Source organism: Venturia canescens, chromosome 11 (genome assembly GCF_019457755.1).
Source record: "Venturia canescens isolate UGA chromosome 11, ASM1945775v1, whole genome shotgun sequence".
NCBI classification, from domain to species: Eukaryota; Metazoa; Arthropoda; class Insecta; order Hymenoptera; family Ichneumonidae; genus Venturia; species Venturia canescens.
Genome location: NC_057431.1, coordinates 9,497,947 through 9,520,261, shown reverse-complemented (window position 1 = coordinate 9,520,261; position 22,315 = coordinate 9,497,947). Strand labels below are relative to the sequence as shown.

The 22,315-nt window shown below is 39.5% G+C and overlaps 1 protein-coding gene across 1 annotated transcript; it reads left to right on the top strand.

Annotated features, from left to right (window-relative positions):
• Positions 1 to 134: 134 nt before the first annotated feature.
• On the top strand, positions 135 to 20,906 carry slmo (PRELI domain containing slowmo). Its single transcript, XM_043431878.1, has 5 exons — positions 135 to 304; positions 411 to 576; positions 6,383 to 6,469; positions 18,951 to 19,124; positions 19,334 to 20,906. The coding sequence occupies exons 1-5, from the start codon at positions 273 to 275 to the stop codon at positions 19,568 to 19,570; spliced, it is 696 nt and encodes a 231-aa protein (XP_043287813.1). The 5' UTR covers positions 135 to 272; the 3' UTR covers positions 19,571 to 20,906.
• The last annotated feature ends 1,409 nt before the right edge of the window (positions 20,907 to 22,315 follow it).

Here is a 22,315-nt window from a genome sequence, read left to right as displayed (position 1 = left end):
TTTCTTAGTTTTCTGGTGTAGCGCTATGGCTATACGGCGATTCGTCGAACTTCAATTGCGTCAAGAGAGAAAAAGAAGGAAAAAAACCTGGCAGCACATGCTATTGCGCGATGTTCTCAAAGTTTTCGTTCCTCTCACATCAGGTTATCCTCGACGGATTGACGTATCCGTGAGTGCTCGAGGGAAACGGTCACTGTTTTCTCGTGTGGCATTTAAATTATCGTGTTTTTGGGCAAATTATCGAAAAAGGAAATCAAGCGGAGCCTGCAAACATGAAGATTTGGACGTCCGAGCACACGTTCAAGTAAGTTTACGACGCATTGTTCACTTGTAATGAAGTTAACCTAAAAATCTTTCGAATTTCTCGAAAACCCTTTGACAATTCGAAAATTCGACTTTCTTTTTCTTAGTCATCCTTGGGAAACCGTTGCCCAAGCTGCCCTACGTAAATATCCAAATCCCATGAACACCAACGTGCGGGGAACCGATGTAATCGACAGAAAAGTAGTCGAAGGTGTTCTCCACACGCACAGACTCGTGACCAGTGATTTTGGTTTTCCCAAATGGGCGCAAGCGGTAAGTTTCAATATATTTTCCGATGTATTGCAGAAATTCAATTTTTTTTTTCTTAATTAACATGATCTTATTAGCCAAACATCGAGTTCGTACTTGAATAAAATTCTATTGTATTTTCCCTTGGCATAACCTCAAATCCGACGTTAATCAACATTCCTTCGTAATTCAAAACTCTCAATAATCCAGACTACTAAAAAAGCTTTCAAAAATTTCGAAAAAATCCTTGAACGCCTTGGGATTTTCTCTGGAATTAATAACAATGACTACCATAGCAGCCAAACGTAAAAAACGTTGACCACGGCACGAATGACCTCGGTAATCGAGTCCAAGGTTACGTAATTTCGATCGTTTAACTCACGAAATTGGTGCTTCACGGTGTAAAGTGCAGTTATGCGCATTGATACGAAAAATTTATCATTCGTGACGTTTGAATGGCACGTTTGCACTTTCTTGTGCATAGATAAAAGAAAAAATGAAAAAAAAAATAAACAAAAATTCATCATGACGATTCCACTGTATGACTGTGCAGCTCTTATAATCGGTTTTCTCAAAGAGTAAAGTCATGTTCAATGCCACAAAGAAATACTTTGGACATGAAATCGTTGTACGTGAGAAAAGTCGCGTAGGAGAATGCGTCATTCGATTCAATGCTCAAGCTGCAAAAAGTTTTTGAGCCTTGCACCGAAATTCTTTTTCACTCAAATTTTAGTCAACTTTAGAAAAAAATCAGTTATTTTTTGAAACGCAAAGAAAAAAATGGTAAATTTCCAATGAGTTTGAGGCTCTGATGCTGCACAAACTTGGAGACGAAGCAGGTTTTTCTGAAACCTGAAATCCACATTCATTCTAGGTTTTAGCTATGTAATGGCGATCAAAAAGGAATAAAAATCAATATTTTCTCAGTTTTGTTACAGAATATTCATTAAAAAAAAATAGAAAGGACAAAGATCAATAAATTTGTACGATACGAAGAGGAGCTGAGTTTCGAAGCTCAAATATAACATTGGCGAACGAAAATAGAATCAAATTGAATTATCCTCTAATTGTCAGCAGCCATTTTGTATTTTTTTTCGTTTGCTCTTCCAATCGATCGAATTTAATAACATTTCTGGGTAATTGTGAGGGCTAATTGGTATTTGGGGGATGACAAGAGAATTGGCCAAGTTGAATATCGTCCTGGACATTAAAATGTTAGGTTGTTTCGACGCTCATTATCGGGGCTTGTTATTACAAGGGTTGGCTATAGGGGACCCTCATTTTGGGAGCAAACATTCAAATATGGTGTAAACGAAAATTCCGTATCGCTGTTTGCCCACGCAATTCTGTCTATTTCCATTCATTCTTTCGTACTTATATTACCCTATTTACGAAGATTATTATTCGAGCATGAGAGTTACCATAATGCACAAAGGGCGTGTTTCAATTTCACATTTACACGATAATATGCTCGCCTATATTTCGTTACCTAGGCTGTTGTGACACTTGATTCTCTTTGAAATCCTATTTTCATTCGCAATACACAAATACGAAAATCCTTATACAGGGTGTCTGGAAAATGACGAATTTTTGAAATTTTTTTCAAATAATTTTATCAATTGTGAAAAAAATTGAAATTCAGTGATTTTCTTTGAACTTTTCAGAAACGAAAAATACGAGATTGTACAGGGTGTCCAAAAAATGACGAAGCTTCCGGATTTTTTACAATTTTAGCTGAATCACTATGTCCTCGAGGTTTTTTTTTCATGACATTAATTTTTTGTGTTTTTTTTCTTTCGTATGGTATTCAGTTTTAACAGTATCAAAATAATATGCTAATTAGGTCTTTAACCAAATTTTATTTTAAACTACTGAAATTTGATTTTTTTTATTAAATTCCATTCATTGTGAGTAGATAATTCAGCACCGTAATTTTGGACTTTCGAACGAGGTCATAGAACTCATGTAGAGGGTGTCCGAAAAATTACGATTTTTCAAAATAATTAAAAAAAAATGATTGAGCAGTATGAACAGGGTTTTCTGAAAATGACATTGAAATTGTCAAGATTTTAACAACAAGATCCGTTAAATTATGTAAAAACGGTAGGGAAACGTCGACTCTTTCGAGCATGAAAAATTGAAAAATTTCCATTCCAGACAAACAAACGCCACTCTGAGGTGCAAAATTCAATGGAAAAAAATGTTTCTCGTTGGTAGGTTTCGTTTTGTTCGATTCTTTTATACTCTTGTTGAAATAAAAAATCATGTTAAATTTTCATGAAAATGTAAGAAGTTAGGAAAAAGCGAGGGGGGGGGGGGGGTGATATGAGGGGTGTTTTCAAAAAACCTTCGAGTGAATCGAGTGTTCACTGGCTCATTCGTTTGAGAATTTTACGTGTTATTATCACTGTTATTACTATTATTATTGCTTAACGGTCGAGATGTGGAGAGGCAGAACGTTAATGCCCATTGTCGTGGAAGAAACGGCGGATTGCTCGGAGCTGAGTAATATTATATGGAGCAGCGAAATTTCGACGCCGCTAACCGTAGAGAAAATGACGAAAAAGGGTGAAGAGGGAGGGGGGGGGATAGGGGGGAAAAAGAAATGCTGCTCGTATCAACTTTAATAATGAGCGCGCTTATCCTTCGGCGTTAGGGGGTTTTGGCTGCTTTCCAGGTTTCCGGAAGGGAAATACCATCGACGTACAAGCGTCGGCGAGTGCGATGAGGTACACTGACGGCTCTCCACGCCGGTCAATGTTTTCCCAAAAATTTGGTGCGAATAAAGCTACATTTTGGATCGTTACCCGTACAGGCTACCTTAAAATACGTTTTCGCGGATTTCTACGAGTAAATGATCGAATTCCGAAGGGAAAAGTCCTCAGCCGTTTTTTTCTATGATGCACCGTTGTTGAGATATCGATTGATCAGTGAGAACCAATCCGCGTCGCGAAGGGGGCGTCATGACACGCCCACTTGGTATCGTCCTCACAGGGGATTGGCTGCTTACTAAATTATCGAATGTCTCAAGAATGCTACGTTTTAGAGAAAAATTTATAAGGACTTTTCGTTGCAGAATTGAACGTTTTAATCGTTTTCTTAAGGGGGAATATCAGAGTGACAGGCTGAAAAATAAGGTATTTTTTGGGATTTTTTTTTCTCTAAACGGCTTGATCAAATTGTTTGAAATTTTGTGTATCAATTATTAAAGTAATGAAGTATACGAAGAATTTTTTTTTTATTTTTAGTACATTTTATTAAGCAGAGCTTGCAAAATGGCGTCTCAAAAAAAATCCTCGACGGTTGACAGCACAAGTGCAACAGCAAGCATCTGAAATGAAAAATTCAAAAAGATTATTAAATTACAATAGTACAGCTATCGCAGCATCGTAGGAAATTTGAAAATTTTGATAAAAAAAAAAATAGCGGCCATTTAAAAAAAAAATCGAATTCTACACAAAAATTTTGCAGTAAATTGTTAATAAAAAAAGAAATAAACAATTAAAAAAAAAACTCTACGATGCGACTATGGCGATGAGTTTTCTAAAGAGAATTTTTTTTTAATAAAGTCAATTGGACAAAATTTGACAGAATTATGCTGTCAACCAGGCCAAAAAACATGCTTTCGAGAAAAACGCATTTAGAGTTTTGAGAGGACAAAATTTTATAATGTAACTTGAATATTAATAGAAAACAAGTTCTCACCAATTAGTCTTCTATCTCTGGATCGTACACAAGCTCTTTTGCGCCCAAGCTCTTTTTTTCACATTGATATTTTCCCTTAATCTCGTGGAATTTGATGAATTTATCATAATGAAATTATTAGAAAATATGCCTATTTACAGACGCGACAGCGTCTCGACACCAAGTATTGAAAATAAAATTTATGTCTTTTTATATACATCAGTTGAGTTATGTTTGATGGTGTCGACATTGAGTCATTGATTGAGAATGATGCGATTAATGGTTGGTTTTTCTTCTCAAAGCTTTAATCTCATTATTATTTTTCGTAATATTTTTGTCTGGACCAGAGGTTTTAAAAATAAGGAGCTAGAGCAAAAAAGTGGTAATGTTTGGCTCGAGGGATGTAAATTTTTTTAGTCGTATACCGATACAGCAATGTTGAAGCTTTCAATCGTGGTAATCCCTCAGAGAAATATATACCTCCTGGAGAATCGGATCGTATTCTCTGCACTGTTTTTTTTCTCCTTTTCTTTCCTGCGAGCGTCAACAGAGCTTGCATTAATTAAGAGTGGCTTTCGGTCAACATTTTTGTTTCTCCAACGGGAATTTCCTATTCGTATCAGTATTTTTTTCCGTTAACTTCTCTCGGATCTCTCTCCCTCTATGTTTGTTTGTTGAGTTGGATTTCCACTGCGGCTTTTCTGCATCTGCGTAGGCGAGCCGCGCTGTTTTATCCTCTCGACGCTGAGCACGAATGCACAGCTCAGTTTTTCCGAGCCCACTGAACGTTCCAACCTTTTTTTCTCTTTTTAATTGTTTTTTTTTTCAATTATTCCTCTCATTCACTTTTCCCATTGTTCGCTACTCGAGAAATACCTAAAGTGCAGGATTGAGAGAAAGGGAGACAAAGAACACGGGGTCCGTACACGGTGTCTCAGAATAAAGTGGCGATACTATAAAATAAAATTCGTCATGAAATTCCAAGGCGAAAAGTCCTCGGACGCTCTTCGATCCGATGATTCCCTTACGAGTTATCAACAGTCGAAGACCCGGCCAATCAGAAGCCACTGACGCCAAGCGTCAAGCGCTTCCGATTGGTCCACACTCAACAGCGAATAACTCATCAAATAAGCATCGGATCGAAAAACCCCTGAAGACTTTTCTCCTCGAAATTTCATCGCGAATTCAGCTGCACCGATTGTGCTTGAATTTACCAACACCCTGTATGTGAAATTTACGATATAATGAAAAAACCGACATCGGACCGGGAGGGAAAGTTTTCTAGTGGATTTACCGACGAGGCGTGAATCTGGGGAGTTGCTCGCAGTTATGAACAACAAAAAACAAGCGGCGTCCTCATAATACAAGAGAAACTGAAATTAAGTCTGTGTATTGCCCGGGCATTAATTGCGAGATAAAAGGGCGGCTTCCTCTCTTCTTCCGAGGCTGGACCGTTCGAGCCGGCAATTAGAATATTCATAATTGATCGGTGCGAAAACAATAATTCAAGAGTACTTAGCGTTCTCGCTTACATTAATATATAAACACTTTATATTTGTGTATTTCTGTATAGTAATACTCACTCATTGACGTGCTTCCGCCTCCCTTCCGGCCTGCTTGCCACGACCAATTAGCGTCTTTCTAATTGCCTAATTATTCATGCTAATTCGTTATTAATAACGCAGCCGGGGCGCATACGTTGACGACGGGACTTCCTGTTTAGTTATCCCTTTCCAACAACCGCTTCATATCATTTTCTACAACCGAAAATTTCACCCTAATTCGCCGACGCTTGAAATTTACCCTTCCATAGGATTTTTCATGCCAGATCGTCCAAACTTCGATCCTTTTCTGATGAATTATCATTCGACTTTGTCAACCGTGCCATGGCTTGGGAATTGACACAACTTTGAATTCTTAGCGACGAAATATTGAATTTTTGAAGTACTTTGGCTTTCGCGATACATTTTTGGCAGTAGTAAATAGTTTTGTTTCGGTAAATGTATAAATTTTTATTTTTAATTTTTTCATTTGAAATTGAAGAAGCTCCAATAGCTTTGAAAACGTCAAAACATTTTTTTCCTCAGCGTTCTCGTCATGAGTGCTGATAAATTTAATAATTTCGGGGGCTTTTCGTTGGTTACAGATAATTGGTAACGACAAGGAGTGCTTTGCCAGTGAACGGAGCGAGGTTGATCCCTCTAGAAGAGAAATGGTCCTCAGAACAAGAAACGTGAGTAGTATTGCTCGTTACTTTAAGTGAATAATGTTACGGTTGCGTGATAAGCTCGAGGAACTTGATCCAGGAAATAACCGTTTAATTTGATCATCAATCTTCGTAATGATCCATAAAAATATCATTTATTAATCGTTGTCTATTCTATTCTTAGCAACGCAGGAAATTTATTAGTTTTTTTATTCTTTAGAGATAATTCGTACGAGGTTGAACGTAGAAGTAGGTCGTTATTTTTCTTACGAAATAATTCCACCGTTTCGACAATGAAATGATCTATCTTCTGTGAGAAATGTAATTACAAATTGGGTTAGTTTTTCTGAAGAGTCAACGAAAGATAATCACTCGCTAGGCGATCCTTGAGGAGAGCCAAAAAAACCAGGTACGTGAATAATCTCGAAACTCGAAGATTCTATTTTGATCAACTGGCCCCGACTCATTACTTTTTGGCAGCTTGAAATATTTCGTGTCTGTGTCAAAAATCCAGTCGCGTCATAGCTTGCATCATAACTGCTTACATTGTGTTCTCCTCGAGCTTTTCATCACAGTCTTTTTCTCTTGCATCGTTAGTCGTTATTTGTCAAATCGCCAGTTCAAGTGATAAACGATTTTTTTTACTGCTCATACACATTTTTCGGGCTATTTTTTGCCCACGAAGAGCGACGTGGTTTCATATCATAACTTAATCGATTAGCGAGGGGCTGCGGAGTGTAACGCTCGTCATGTTCCATCAATTCCCTTTGGGGAATCGTACCAGTAAAGAGGCACAGGGCAAAGTTGTCCTGTTCGATTTTACAACGTTCCCTGAACTGCTTTAACGCCGGGTCGCTGACCCCTTGAGTGATGTTAGTCTTTTTCAAACCTCTATGAAAGCCCAGGACCCAAGCTGCCCATTAGCTAAATTGAATGATCGCTTCTGAGCTCTAAACCACTCGAAAATAAAGCAGATTCACATCTTCAACTGATTAAAGTATTTCCTAGAAAAAATGTTGTTTGCAACTATGTCGTAGGATGCATCGATTGATTGGTTCAGTTCAGTCAGAACAGGCGAAATTTAGGACTGCTTTTGTTCAATGACACGACTCCAGCGCCCATTTCTTGTCGGTTATTCAAACCCACAGCTTCATTTCTTCAAGTTTTCATTAAAATTCATGTCGTTTTTGAGAATTTACATTTTTTTTATAATGAAAATTAATTTTTTTCAATTATTTCTGTTGGAATGCATTTTAGCGAAAAATGTTTCATACAAAAGTTGTGCCTCGGAATGTTTTCTTCTGTGACCTATGCAAAAATCGCATACAATTGTTATTTAAGCAGATAATTGCAATTCAAAAAATTTTATTTTTCGCATTTCTCCGTCATTAACCTCTAGAGGACCGAAAAATCGACATTTGGACACTAATTTGGGCACTTTTCAAGGACGATTTCAACTCTCAATCCCGACCGCCCAAAGGTCAATCAACAAATCATTTCAAAATCCATGCTTCAGCCAGGATAAACCGTTCCGAAGAGATACATGCAATATTACTTGACCCACGTTAATTTCAGATTCAGGGCCGATGCAGTAAAAGTAATGCTATCCTCATTACGGATTACAAAAAAAAAAAGCTGGAAATTGAAATTTCCAAATTGTTTCCTCAAGATAGTCAAGGTGCACGAGCTCAAAGCTTACTCTATGAGGTGCTCTATTTTTCATTTTGGCTTCCTCGTAGAGGAAGCTTTAAGGAGGGTGGCTACGTTCGTCAAATTGATAAGAAATTGATCAAATTTGGTGATAATGTTCTTCAACATCAAGTGCGAAGACACAATTTTTTTCAAAATTTTCTTCTGCTTAGTTATCGAGTAATTACGGATTAAAGCAGATTTCTTATGCCCGGAATGTATACCTATATATGTACATGGAAACGCTATGCTTATACACTTGAACTTTAGTGATCAATTACTCGATAACTGTACAGAAGAAAAATCTTAAAAAAATTGTATTGTCAAATTTGGCCCTAAAGATATATGTTCACCAAATTTTATTAAATTCTTATCATTTTGAAATTTTTAATGTATTTAACATGGTTTAGCATGGCAACGTTGTATCGTCGGTAGCCATCCTCCTTAAACATTGTTCTAAAAGCTTGAGAAAGTAATTTGTTACTTTTAATTTTTTTTTTAAATAAAATTTTAACTTATTTATCGGCTTTTAACTTTTCCAAATTAATTTCCAAAAATTAAACCGGATTTTTCGAAAAACTCATATTTTCGTAAAATTCAAAAAATCATAAAATTTAAATCGCTCAACCAGTACTTTCCAAATTCAATACCAACCTTTCTATTATGATAATCTATTTATAAAAAAAAAATTAGTAATAAATCTTAAAATTTCCAGAAGTTAGAGCGTCGACACCCTTTTTTTTAAATTTCAAAACGTTGTAGGATTCGTATTTTTTTTTTTTTAATTCTGACAAAATTATCAGAGAATGAAGAGCTTGTTCAGATTAACATCTATGCAAAACGGTAGCCCTGTATCTCAAATCGTTTTGGAGTTATAAGCGTTTTAATTTTGAAGTGCCATAACACACACACACACACACACACATCCGGACATTTTTTCTAGATATGATTTTTTTATGTTTTTGGACATTTTGAGCACATTGACATTGAAAACTGGAAAAAAAAAAATTTCATCATCGCATAGTTTCCTCTATGAGGAAGCAATAAACAACTCAATACATTGAATTGTGAAAACTACTTGCTCAAAAATATTCTTCTCACGCATGAACGAATTTTGGCACAACGCAGATTAGCTGATGACCACGTGTTCGCTTTCAAAATACAAAATTACCGATACAGCGTCAAAGGTGAAGATACATGTATTTGCTGTTACGATGAAAAAAAATAATCAGTGAGACACATACTATCTGAATGTATGTTACACCAGAGTCAACGCGATAAATACCTTTCAAGTATAAAATTTGAATATCCCTCAGGACTAGAATTTCTACTCACAGAATAAATCAAAAACTTGTTTGCCTATGTATCCCTACGCTGCAAAAACAGGGCATTTGTGCTAGGGCATTAAAAGTTGAACTGCAAGTAATCCGAGAATCAAAGTACAAATGTATTTTTATTTCTAATTTTAAATTTTTCATCTTTAATTGTAACCGCAAGCTTAAGCTAATACAAAATATATAAAACATTGGAAAAATGTGGCAGAACCTCATAGTGTTAACTGTGTCATATAATTTGGTAATTTGCAATATGCCAAACGCCTCAATGCAAATAAACTCATTAGATCACTTGACCCACGTTACATAGTTAAGCAACATGGCCCCCGGAGTAGAAAATCCAATCAAAATCAATTGCGAGTGAAAGGAGCATTTTTGATAACTAATTACTCGCTCAGGCGAAACCAGAACTTTTGAAACTTCCTGTAAGCCGATATTTATGGTATGATAAGCGAAGCGCACTGATGGTGAAGGCTCTTTGAGAATAAAAGATGAAAAAAGCCTGCTTTTTGATACAAGAATATCCTAACGTTGTTCCCTCTCCCTCCGAACTTGCTCGCTTTCCACTCTAGTGAAAAACCTGGACTATGAAAGATGGCTGGTAAGACGTATTCGAAAAAAGGGAGAGTAAGAGCTTGGCGAAGGCAGTGAGGCTCGGGGGGCTACGTTTGTTGGATATGATAGGTTATTGATGGGGGCATTACCGCCGTGGGCAAAAGTGTTGTACGGGAAAGTTGTAGTAAGCATAGAAGGAATTGCCCTCGTTCCATGTACCTTCGTGCGGTACTTAAGGACAGTGAGTGGGGGGTGAGACGAGATGGGACGATGATGGTGAGAGAGGAAACTCAACAGAATTCTCAGAGCCTATCCGATACGGCGAAGGTCCAGGTCTGATCTTGGGGTGATCGGAATTTAAAGTGGATCCGGTATCTTGTTTTGGAGCATTATAGGGCTGCAGGATATTGTAGGATCCGCTTACAGGTCTGGACTCAACTCACAGATTCAACACTCAATAACGAGACCTTAAAATAATCTAAACTCTTGATTGTTTTAGTTTTGATCTCGGTCGTCATCACTCGGTTGGTGGTACTCGAAAAACCATCAATAACAGTCGTATTTTAAGGTTGTACCGTACCGATGTTGATTCCCTTTTCATTTAACTCCTTTTAGTCCTTTATGCGCAACGTAGAGCACGATGTACAACGTTTCAGTCGGGGTTATTCCTTGTACAGGAGCGTTCTTCATCCCTATCTTCATCCATGAGGGACTCGTCCCTCTCTCGCTCTCCTCTTTCACCCCCCCCCCCCCCCTCGGCTTTCTATCTCATTCTCTTTCGGCTTAATCTAAAATTGAACGATTCCCCTGAGAGCGTGACGATGGAAAGGCTTGTCCGGGTTTCGCAGCTCGACGGTAGAGAGCATTCGTGTTTACTCGCTCCTCTATCCACCCCGTGTTAGGGCATACATTTCGTGCCCGATGTATTCGTTTACAGTGTTCCTACGATGAATAGCCCAGTCTCTAACTCGCACGTTGTTTGACATACATGCGCACCAACATGTACAGAGCATCTCAAAATTTGCAGTCCAAACTCTCCAGTCGTTTAGATCGTTGAATTTCGAAGAGAAAAGTCCTTGGCCATTTCTTCGTAGGACCAACCGTTCCGGAGATAACGATCAATCAGTTTGCAGCCAATGACCTGCGCCCTGAAGTTGGCGCTGAGTCGAGGGCACGCAGCTCATTGGCTGTTTTCAATCCGCCTCAATATCTCACGAACTAATAATCGCAGAGCAAAATGGCTAAGGACTTTTCTCTTGCGAATTCAACGCTCCATCTCGTCCTCACATAATCAGTGAGAAATTTTGAAAAATCCTGTACAGCTTCGCACATTCGGTAAACCTGGGGAAGCCGGATCGTTATACACATCCCCGAATCCCCGTGAATCCCCAAAGGTGAAATATCTTTTAGCAATTTACTCGGTGGCCCGTACGCGTACTTCAACTCTCTTGTATACCTTTCTCCCTTTTTTTGTTCCCTGCCACGTTCCGACACGCAGCAGCTCCCGTCTACACAAATCCCTTCGAGTCAAAAGCGCCCACCACCCCCGCTGCCGTTTTCATGCTTTCGCGTTCTCCCTGTGTGCTCCGAGATAGATCTCTATGGCATTGTGAATGTGAATCCAAGCGCGTTGCAAACTTGTTTACTGTGTGAAACTACTCCACGATTATTCGATGCTGACTGTACTTGTTTTCTATCGCGTTGCCGAAGAGAGCAACGTAGAGGGTGCCCGCCGGTGCTAATTACACCGAACTCGTGTGTTCCGCCCCCGGTGGGACCAAAAGCCCTAAAAGCTCTCGCGTCACGGGTATTCGGTCACCATGGGGGGAAAAAGGGAGGTGACGGACTCGAATCACTGCTTCCGCTCGTTGGCCTGCGATCGGTGATCGTCCGTGTCTACAATCTCCCAGCGGCTATTTTTTTCTTTACGCATACAGACTCACACGAATAAAGAGCGTAACCCACTCGTTCATCGTCAGATCGTACGAAACGAATGGAGCTTCTCTCCCAACTTCTTTGTCCTTGAAACTAATCTCAACTCGAATGAAAAACAAAACAAACAACAAAATCGAAATCCCATCACAGTTCTGGCCCAAAAAAGTGATCTTAAGTGAGCGAATTCGGGTTCGAGATCACGCTTTTAGGGATTTTTGAATCTGGTGATGGTCCGGAGCCTTTGGATATTAATTTTGGAGTGACCTATATGCGTTTTGAATATACAGCGCAAAGCGTCCAGCCGATCGTTGCCGAGAGACCGGATACCTTTTTCACTCGATTGAAATATAGAGTCGAGTGCCAAACAGGACGGGTATATACACATAAACACACGGGGCCGCACACAGATGCACATGGGACGAGAGGGTTATTCCGTTGGAGGCCGCGAGTTTGGCATTTCCACGGGACACTGGCTTAATGAAAAATGGTTATTTCTCTTGCGCCCTCTTTCAGCAATCCCCTCAGTTACCGCATGCAGTCTACGACTCGAGATATTGCACGTACCTATATTCAGGAGTTTATGTGCACTGGAGGCTCTACGCTTTCGGTTGAAAAGTTAACAATCAAAATTTCACGCTTTTTATCGTACCGCATCTGATTTAATATTTCGTTTGAAGGGATTCAAAGTATGTGACAGGAACATTATTAAAAATACCTAAAACATCATCTTTCGAATCACATTTCATTGTTGTTACCCCTTAAAATATTGCTGCCTATTTAATTGATGAAAAGCTCTCGATACGGCGCACGAGGGAACGGGAATTTTCTCGGATACTCTCGATCCGGAAGTCGAGGAAACCGTTATATAAGCCTTGCTAATTCGATCGCTGGTTCGCTGAGCCGATTGCTTAGCCCGATCCGGAAGCCAAAAGGGCTCTTCCGCTAGGAATACGATAGGTATATAGGCAGAGAGGAAAATCGGCAGATACGAGGAAGGGCGGGAGGGGGGGGGGGGGCTGGGGCTGGGGCTGGAATCCACCTGAAACACAACACCACATATATATAAAGAGAGACAGAGAATTTGGCATTTCTGGCGTGCACATCCCAACTCGGGATACCACGAATAGGGACGAAGTATGTCGAGTGCGGATTAGAGAGTGCCTGAACGGCCGTCGAGGGAGTAAGAGAGGATGATAGAGATTGGGAGAGTGAGAGGAGAAGATAAATCCTAATGGCCAGTGCATAGTGCAGCAGTCCTCAGCGGAGTGCACTAGTGATCCAGGCACCGAAACAACATTTGCTTTTGTTGCCTTTTCCGACTGCATTAACTATTAGCGAGGTTAGTTTCCGTTCAACGCCGATGCGTAATTTCAATAATAAGCTTTAGAGGATGACTTTTAAGCTTAGCGACTCGATGGAGAGCTCGAAAAATGGTTTTACCACTCTCGTTGTTCCCGGAACCAGAAAACTACCTTAAAATATTTCGGAATGTATGTTTCTCGTTGAATTCACTCAGGATGTTTCATTGGTGAGTCCGGAATATCGATAAATGGTGAAACGCGCTGAAAGGTCAAAGTGGAGCGAGAGAACAATAAGAGGTCCGGGTAGGTTGCGCTGGCTTTCGCGAACCCGCAAAGTCCTCTCAATTATGCGGCGATTCTAATTACTCGGGACTCGAGTCTTCATCGTACCGCCAGTGCTTCGACACTCTTGTAGAAAGCCGAGCGAGCTCCCTGACTCTGCAAGCTTTCCTGACAAAAATTGCTTGTCAACACGCGGTTCACCCAACTTCCGCTCAACCTTAACTGATAACCACCGATATCAAGTTTTCTTTGCTTTGCCGCATGTTTCATGAAGCTGGAACACGTCGATCAATAAATTCTGAAAATAAAAGTTCTTCAAAATTTTTCAATCCGATGCACCGTTGATGAGATATCAACTCGTTTGGGAACAGCCAATCCAGGTGCTCGGGGCGGAGCCTCCCCCACTACGTCCCACCGGCCACCGGCGCAGCGGATTGGCTGACCGCACTTCTGTCCATAACTCACCAACGACGCGTCAGAGAAAAATTCTTCAAAGGAGTTCTCTTATCAGATTTTCGCGCTTTAAACATTCTGAGCATTTAAGGTTGTAATTTCGGGAAATCCGGTGCACTCGGTCACAGATAACGCTGCGTCGATTCCTACTCTAATTAACCTCTAAGCGAGATTCACCAGGCAGCTTCTCTCCCTTTTCTCGAATCCAGCAAATCAGCCATCCCGACCGGAAGTTAAGAGAAATAGAGGGAGAGCGGCGTCTGCAAGCTTAAGCCTCTCCGACGCTTAATCTGCGAAAGCTTCGAGCTCTTTGTGGTTGGTGAAAACTGATGAGCGAGACGGAGAGCCAGCGGGGAGGGAGTGTGTGTGGGTTGGCTGAACACTAAGTCTCCGATCGACATTCCCGATCCTCTCGGCGTCTTTCTCTTTCTCCATTTTAACTCTACCTTCGCTTACATTGTTCTCGTTCACATTCCATCTGCTCCTTCAAATTGCCTCCCCCGCCCCCCCCCCTCCCTCCCTTCCCCCTCACGATACTCAAATCTACATTTCCGCACACGTCTTTTCTAGCACGTGATTCAAATTTCCCACTTTCAATTGAACTTATAATTATACAAAAGGATTAAAATTTCACCAAAATTTCCTAAATTCATCGAACTTTGAAGATGCTTCTGCACTTTAATAACAAAAAATATAAAAACAATTAGTCCAACAATTGAGTAGTTTCAATGATGAGAATGCAATCGAGTCGATAGTCTCGTTGGGATTGAGCAAACAGTCGAGAACGATTTCAAAGCTCTTTCTCACCAAGTACACTCCTCCCCCCCCCCCCCCCCCCCGCGTTCGAATACGATAGTGAGAAATATTTCAATTAACGCTGTGCCATCAGCAAGCACGGTCTCCCACACAGGTGGACAATGTTGACAAACACAAAAGTGAGAAAACAAACAGACCAAAGAATTGTCACGCTCTGTTTGTTCCACGGGTTTCTCGACGTCGAATGTTCATACCGATTCGTCAGCTTCCAAACGGACTTGTGTAACTTACAATTTTTTTTATAAATCGTTATAATCAAATGAAAAATCAAGCTTGGCGATACTGTGAGCGAAAGGATTTTTGAAAATTCGATAAATTATCCTTCCGTCCAGGGCTCGAAGCTTTTGTAAACAGACTCCGGAACGAGCAGCTGTCCGTTTATCAATAAAACGTTACACAAACAAAAAACTTCTTGTTTATAAAAAATCTTGTCAGTTTTACTCCATTGTCAAAAAAAAATCCAATTAACTTGGGCACACTGTGATATTCGAGAGCAGCAAACTAGCAAACAAGGACAAGGATGATGGTTTTTAGCCCCCCCCCCCCCTTCTCTCATCCTCCTTTTTATAATTACCTTTTATGAAAAATTGCAATCACGATGCTTTCTCACCGTGCAGTATAATCGTTATTTATTTTATTTTGTGATTGGAATTTTATTACGCCCCGGAAAGTAATAATGATTTTTCTCGAAACGAACGCGAACGCTAGCACATTAAATATGGTCGGGTTTAATCTTCGCCTTTGGCTCGTGTGAATAAATTTTGAATATTTTTTGACAAAATATTGTTAGCTTCACGCGTGAAATATAAATAAATGGAAAATTTGTTACAAAGCTTTGAACGAAGTGTACAATCGTACGATAATTGACGTCAGATTCGTGTACTCCGCTTATCGGATTATTCAGGTGCTTTCTCGCGTCAGGTCACACCCCCGTGTAGTAACCATTTCATGTCCCCCTCGAGGGGCCTTAATATATGTCTGTATATACGCATGTTCATCTCTGCTTCTGCTTGTGACAAGCAAAAGACCACTGACAGGCATAAATCAATATGTAAATCGATGGTACTTGCGACCTTCTGCTACTCAATTCTCCATTTTCGTACATATATGTAAAGGGCTGTATCGCTCGAGATAATTGAACGACGCGTCCAGTACTGGAGTTAATTGGCAGAAGAGTAATTACTCGGTAGAACAACGTGAATTTGGTGCTGATGTTGCTCCTCTCCCCCATGCATGTCCACGCATCTATACGGAGCGTCCCAATAGTTTGGCTCGTTTGGTTAATTGATATTATGGGCGAGTACGCCTTAAAATTCTGAGACGAAAACTTCTCAGCATTTTTTTTCTACGATTTACCGTTTAGCAGATATTTGTCAATCAATGACCGGCCAATCCGGTACTTTGGGAAGAAAGAGTGCGGAGTGGGGAGCCCCCCACTACTCTAGCACTCACTCTATTGGTCGGTCACTGAATTCACTGTTTTCTCGTCAACGGTGCGTCGGTGAAAAAAATTTCTAAAGACTTTTCTCGTTGGAAATTGATCGTATAACAATCCTGCATCGTCGCGAAGTTGTAGTTTACGGAAAAAAATTATTAACTTCATTTTTTATCAACATCTCGTTCAATTTCCTCTCATCTATCAGGGAAACGAAAGTTTCTGTGGATTTCATGTAAATTCGAAAGTGGTGCATTGCCACGAGGATGAAGAAATTTGTAAAATGTTTAATTTCGTAAAGAATTTGACCGAATATTTAAAACGATTTTTTAACAAACAAATTGGTGAAGAAAGATTTTGAAAAATGCTCGAGTCAATAAAAAATACTCTGCAATAGTAAAAGTCAATCGTGTAAAGTGAGAATTGCATTATTTCCGGTTTTCGGAGCGACTCTTATGGCGCCTTACTCCCCTGAGGTAGTTTTCCATTCTCTATCTGCACTCGTTAAGGGAATGACAACTGGACGACTCGTCGTGCCAATTAAAGCTGCCTTACGCTGAGTTTGCTTTGCCCACGTCCTTTTCGCCCTCCTCTGTCGTTTCACCAGGCCTGCAATGATGATGAGAATCTTCATGGGGGTTGCGAAAGGTGGGAGGGAGAAAGAGGGAAAAACGAGAGATGCTTGTCGGGGTAGGAGGAAGAAAATTCACGAGTCCTTCTGGCTCGGATGATCCAGTCGGAATACCAAGTGGCGAAGATCATGAGAACGTAAGAGAAAATGGAAGCTGCAGTTAAGCTCGTAGCAGATGGGGAAAGAGGAACGATAATTATCGAGTAAAAAAAATAAAAGGGATAGATAACGATGCTGTACGATGCTCCCACGTGGACTATTGAATTACGATGAGTTTTTTCATCCCCATGAAAATTCGATCGTTAAAATAGGTACTTCCTACAGATCGTAGATTTCAATCTTATTCAAGCTTCATTATTCCTCGTAGTATCTTTAACTTTATAATAAAAAAAGTCCATTTATATTTATTACAAAATTTAAAAAACATCAAATTCTTTAAGGCTGATAAAAACACGATTAATTAGGTCGATAATGGATGTCGAATAATTGATGGGTCTTTAGAATGCATGTTTTATCATGATAATAAACAAAAAGGATCGAATTCATAAAAGTCTCAATTGCATAAGCTCGCTTTTAATGAGCCCATTCAGCTACTTCGACGATTTAATAGACCGGAAGTAATGGGCTCGATGAAATTGGAGTTTGGGCTTTTCTTTCGGTACACAAATTGTTTAATTTTTTTTTTTAATTTTTATTTTTTTTAATTCCGTTGTTAATAGAGTTCCCGAGTGCGCAGTAAAGAACTACAACAATGGAAAAGGGAGAATTAAATGAACGCTGGCGAATGTAACGCACAGGCGGTTTCGTTGATTGCCAATATGGCGAAAAGATGGTGGGTGCTCGAAGAGGAAGAGAAAGAGCGAATTATGCTGCTGCCCGTACTCGCGAAACAGCTTCGCGTGGTCTCATCCCTGGAATCCTTATTCTCCTCTCCATTTCTACCACCCACAATGCCGCGAGCGTTAATTTCCCTACGAAACGTATTGCACCCCCGCGATTCAATTGTTCCAGACTCGCGACCACTGTTCTCTCGATTTTCCTTCCCCTTCTCCTCCTTCCTCCTTCTTCACTTCCCTCTCACTCGATTCTCCCTCATAATAATACGAGGGTGATTCCCCAAACTCACCCTGCCATTTCCCTCTTCGCTTCGTATTCACTGCCTGTGCATTATGCATTCAACCGGGGAATCTCTATCTCAATCCTTCCCCCACCCTTCACCTTCTCTTTCTACTCTCTTCTCTGGCAGTCTATGATGCACGCTTAGTCCTCATCTCTTCCAAAAGCTGCACAAACCATTCGAAATCCTTCACACGGTATTCTCAGGTCGCTTCAGCTGGCTAGGTGTCTCGAGCTTCCTGCTATTTCGTCAAGACGAATTGTTACGGCTCCGCGTATGCCTTTATTTATTATACGTATGCGTATAGAGACATTCCTCTAGACACATGGCACCAGAATCTCAGAACATGTGATGAGAAATCCTCGTAGTTATTCGAGTGTGAATTATTTGACTTTAAGATGATTAGAAATTCATAAATACTGATGGAATCCAGCCGGATGAATGAAGGAAACTCTTTTCGAGCTTAATCACGTCTACACACTTGGATTTCGACTGCAGAAGCTGGAAGCGCTAGTAGAATGACGAAGAACATCTATTTTTCGTTTAATCTGATGATTTAATCTGTTTAACCATTATTTATAAGCCTATATTTGAGGTTATGAATCCAAGTGGCAGTTAGGTAGTGAAATTCTGGAGCGAAAAGTACTTGAGCATTTTTTTCTACGATCCTTCGTTTACGAGATATTCGTCGATCTAGAAGACAACCAATCCGCTGCGCCACAACGCCGCGAGGCGTGGCTCCCCCCACTCTACGCGCGCTTTCACTACCGCGCGGGATTGGTTGGCTCCTAAATTCTTCCATATCTTTAGAACCGTTAATTTTAGAGAGAAACTACTCAGGACTTTTCTCTTCAGAATTTCACCAGCTACATACAGGCCAAGCTTCGATTCTCAGTTTACAGAAATTGAGTTGAAAATTACAGCGATTTTTTAAACCTCCATTGTTCTTTCTCTTTACAGCTCAGTTTCTGCAACTACATCGCAGTCGATGAGACTCTCAGGTACATGCCTGACCCTCACGATAATCACAAGACTCTCCTCAGGCAGGAAGCCGTCGTGATGGTCCGTGGCGTCCCGCTCACTCATTACATGGAAGATTTGCTAACATCTAAAATATCATTGAACGCTGGCAAGGTAAAAATCTAATGAAATTAATCAAATTTTCTAGGGATTTCGATTTGATTTTTATCCAGTTTGAGATCGTTGTTCACAATCGTGAATTGAAGAAATTTTAAAAAGTATTCACAAGCCCAAACGACCATGAATCAATGGTAAAGAAAAAATGTGTGAAAATGAATAATAAAATGGAAAATCCTTTGGGAAATTACTTTGAAAATAAACAGGGTAGACAAGCTATGGAGTGGGTGATCGACAAAATGGGTTCGGAGGTTAAGGACCTCGCGAATTCAGCGGTCAAATCGACGGACGAATTACTGACCCAAACTCGCCGACAATTCGACGACATAACAACGAAAACGAGGCGGGGTATGGACGACCTTCAGAACGCGGCTAAAAAATCCTTCGACGAAATTCACACACTCACGACACCACCATCCTCTCAATCAATGCCAAAATTATAGCTAAGGTTTCGCACTAGCTTTAATCTCTTTAATTAATCCGCCGCTCATTGCCGCCCAATTAGTTGAACGTTTAATCAGTGAAACGCTACGAGATAAACCTCCAACGTTTCGAGTAAATAGGAAAATGAGCCAATCATCCTGATTATTAAATTTCTTAATTATTTCGTTCGCCACTTTGATCATAAATATTCGATGCAGTGCCGAAAATTGGCTAGAACAAAATTTTTCGTCGAATCAAAATTAGTAGAAGGAGAAAAAATTCTTATTTCTGGAATTGAAAATTTTTGCTAAATTTCACCGAAGTATTTACGCGTCCATCAATCAGGCGGAAATGAGCGGCGTCTAGGAAGCGATGGTAGAAACTACGAGACACAGAAAGCATCATCTAAAAAGTTTACGAATTCAATGATAAAGCATAAATTGAGAAAAAAAGTTGTTAAAATAACCAACATTCTTTGTCTCTGCGTGTCTCAAAAGTTTCGTCACTATCGAGAGATTAATAATTGCTAGGAATTATTGAAAATATAGTGAAAAAAGACATTGAAAAATTGAAGATCGACAAGTTTCGTGAAAATAGTTAGAAATCAATTTATCGTCGCTTTGCAAGTGCACAGAAAGCTTTTTAGGATGGAAAATCATAGGACTAGAAATATTTCCACAGGCTACATTTTGTTTTCCCTAATTAAAAGCTTTGCCGTTAGTGTTCCCAAAAAAATTGTCAAATTCTTTGTAAAAACGGTCTTCTATTTTGTTTTTCTCAATTTTTTACGATCTCGAAACCTTTCTTGTCATAAAAAATAGACCATTGTTAATCGCCTGATACGTAGAATGTGAACTGTCGATTGTTCGAAGTACCTCACGTGTAAAAAGAACGAAAAAAAAGAATCTCGCCAGAATTCATGGCGAAGTTCGTTCATCACAATTCTCGTTTTGAGGAAAAAACCAAGTTTTCGGTCATCACCCGACCCATAAAATGTATAGTATTTTATGAAGATCAGCCAAAAGCTTTGACAAATGAATTTTAGAATATAAAACCATGTAGAAGAAGAAACTTTCGAAGAGCAGCGACTGCGAAATAAATCGTGCAGCACCAGGAATACAGTTTTTTATTTTAAAAAAATTTATTGACTCCCCGATTTCTCGGAGCGATAAAATTGAAACCAAAAAACATCCTGAGGCTTGAGCTCCCAGGGACGTCGATGGATTATTGTGAATATTGATAAATAAAGTACGAAGCACCTCGAATATTCGAAGAGTATAAATTTGTATATGTATATTTGAATTGTGTACGAAAAATTCCCATTTGATTAATAAATATTATAATTTATTGAAGATATTTCTACGCAGAAATGAGTATTTATTTTAGGAAACAATTTGCAGTACGAGCCAGGTGAGTTACTATAATTGGAATCGATATAAAATATTTAGCACTTGAAATAAGCCATCGAGTCGATTTTCAGTCAATAATTACGAAATTGGTAGACGGTAAATTCAATAAATGAGTTTCATTCGTTGATTGAATGATAATTAATTTCCCCCCTAGTTAGTAAGAGTTTTGTTGATTCTCAATTGAGTTTTAGCTGCATGTGATTTCCAGTTGTTCGAAGGTAAGTGTCGGTTTGACTCAAACTCGAGAACCGCTGGATCTAATTCCCCCCCCCCCCCCCCTCCCTCGTATAATTGGCTTCCGAATGGATATACGCAACGCTAATAATGCAAATACTTTTCAACCGATGTTCGATCAAACAAAAAACAAACCCTTGGCTCCGGAGCGATTGGATCGAGAATCCGAGAGACTCGAATATTGACGAGAAATTTTTTGTTCCGAGTTTCTTTGGTTATCCGAAATTTTCCGGTTATCTTTACGCCACAAAAATCTTCGTATTTATGAGTTATTACCTCACATATTTCCATCGAATTTTCAAGAAAACTACTTTCCGAATGGATTTCGATTCTCTGTCGTAGATTACTAAATTCCAGATCGAAAACTCCTTTGAAGTTTTTCTCTCGGACGAAAGCCTGATGAATTATTAACTGCAGAAGTTGAGCCAATCACAGAGATAGCGTCGGTGGGCGGAGCAACGGTCCGCTCAGTGCGCGCTCCCTATTGGTGCGTTATTTCTGCACCGAATAACTCGTCAGGGGATCGTCCAAATGAAAAACTTCCAAATACTTTTCAACTCGAAATTTCGTTGCGAGTTCAAGTTTAAGGCTTTATGCACACTTGTGATGGATGGAAAAATTGAAATTTTTATTATTAGATATTATTCAAGTACAATATCTGAAGAATATTCTCATCAAATTTCATAAAAATTGGAGCATTAGATTCATAGCTATGGGTATTTCAACAACACCCTGTTTTTTTTTTCTAACCTTTGAGGTCGACACGATTACTAAAAAACTATAAATCTGATCCATACGAAATTTATACCACTTATTTATTATAATAATAGCTAAGGCCTGGACGAAGGATTTCGTATTTTGTTGGAAAAAAATTGTAACAAAAACCCGACAATTTAGCATCTCAAAAAATGAATTCTTTGTTAAGGAGTTTCGGTACAGAAGTCAAAATATTAAGAAATTGATCAAATTTGGTGATAATGTTCTTCAACATCAAGTGCGAAAACTCAAATTTTTTCAAAATTTTCTTCGACTTAGTTATCGAGTAATTACGCATTAAAGCAGATTTCTCATGCCCGGAATGTATACCTATATATATGGAAACGCTATGCTTATACACGTAAA

What these genes read in the sequence shown, in the direction of transcription:
- slmo (XM_043431878.1), top strand. Translation starts at nt 273, where the DNA reads ATGAAGATTTGGACGTCCGAGCACACGTTCAA. An exon ending in TTCCCAAATGGGCGCAAGCG is followed by an intron (nt 577 to 6,382) that starts GTAAGTTTCAAT and finishes CGTTGGTTACAG; the next exon opens with ATAATTGGTAACGACAAGGA. An exon ending in TGGTCCTCAGAACAAGAAAC is followed by an intron (nt 6,470 to 18,950) that starts GTGAGTAGTATT and finishes TTCTCTTTACAG; the next exon opens with CTCAGTTTCTGCAACTACAT.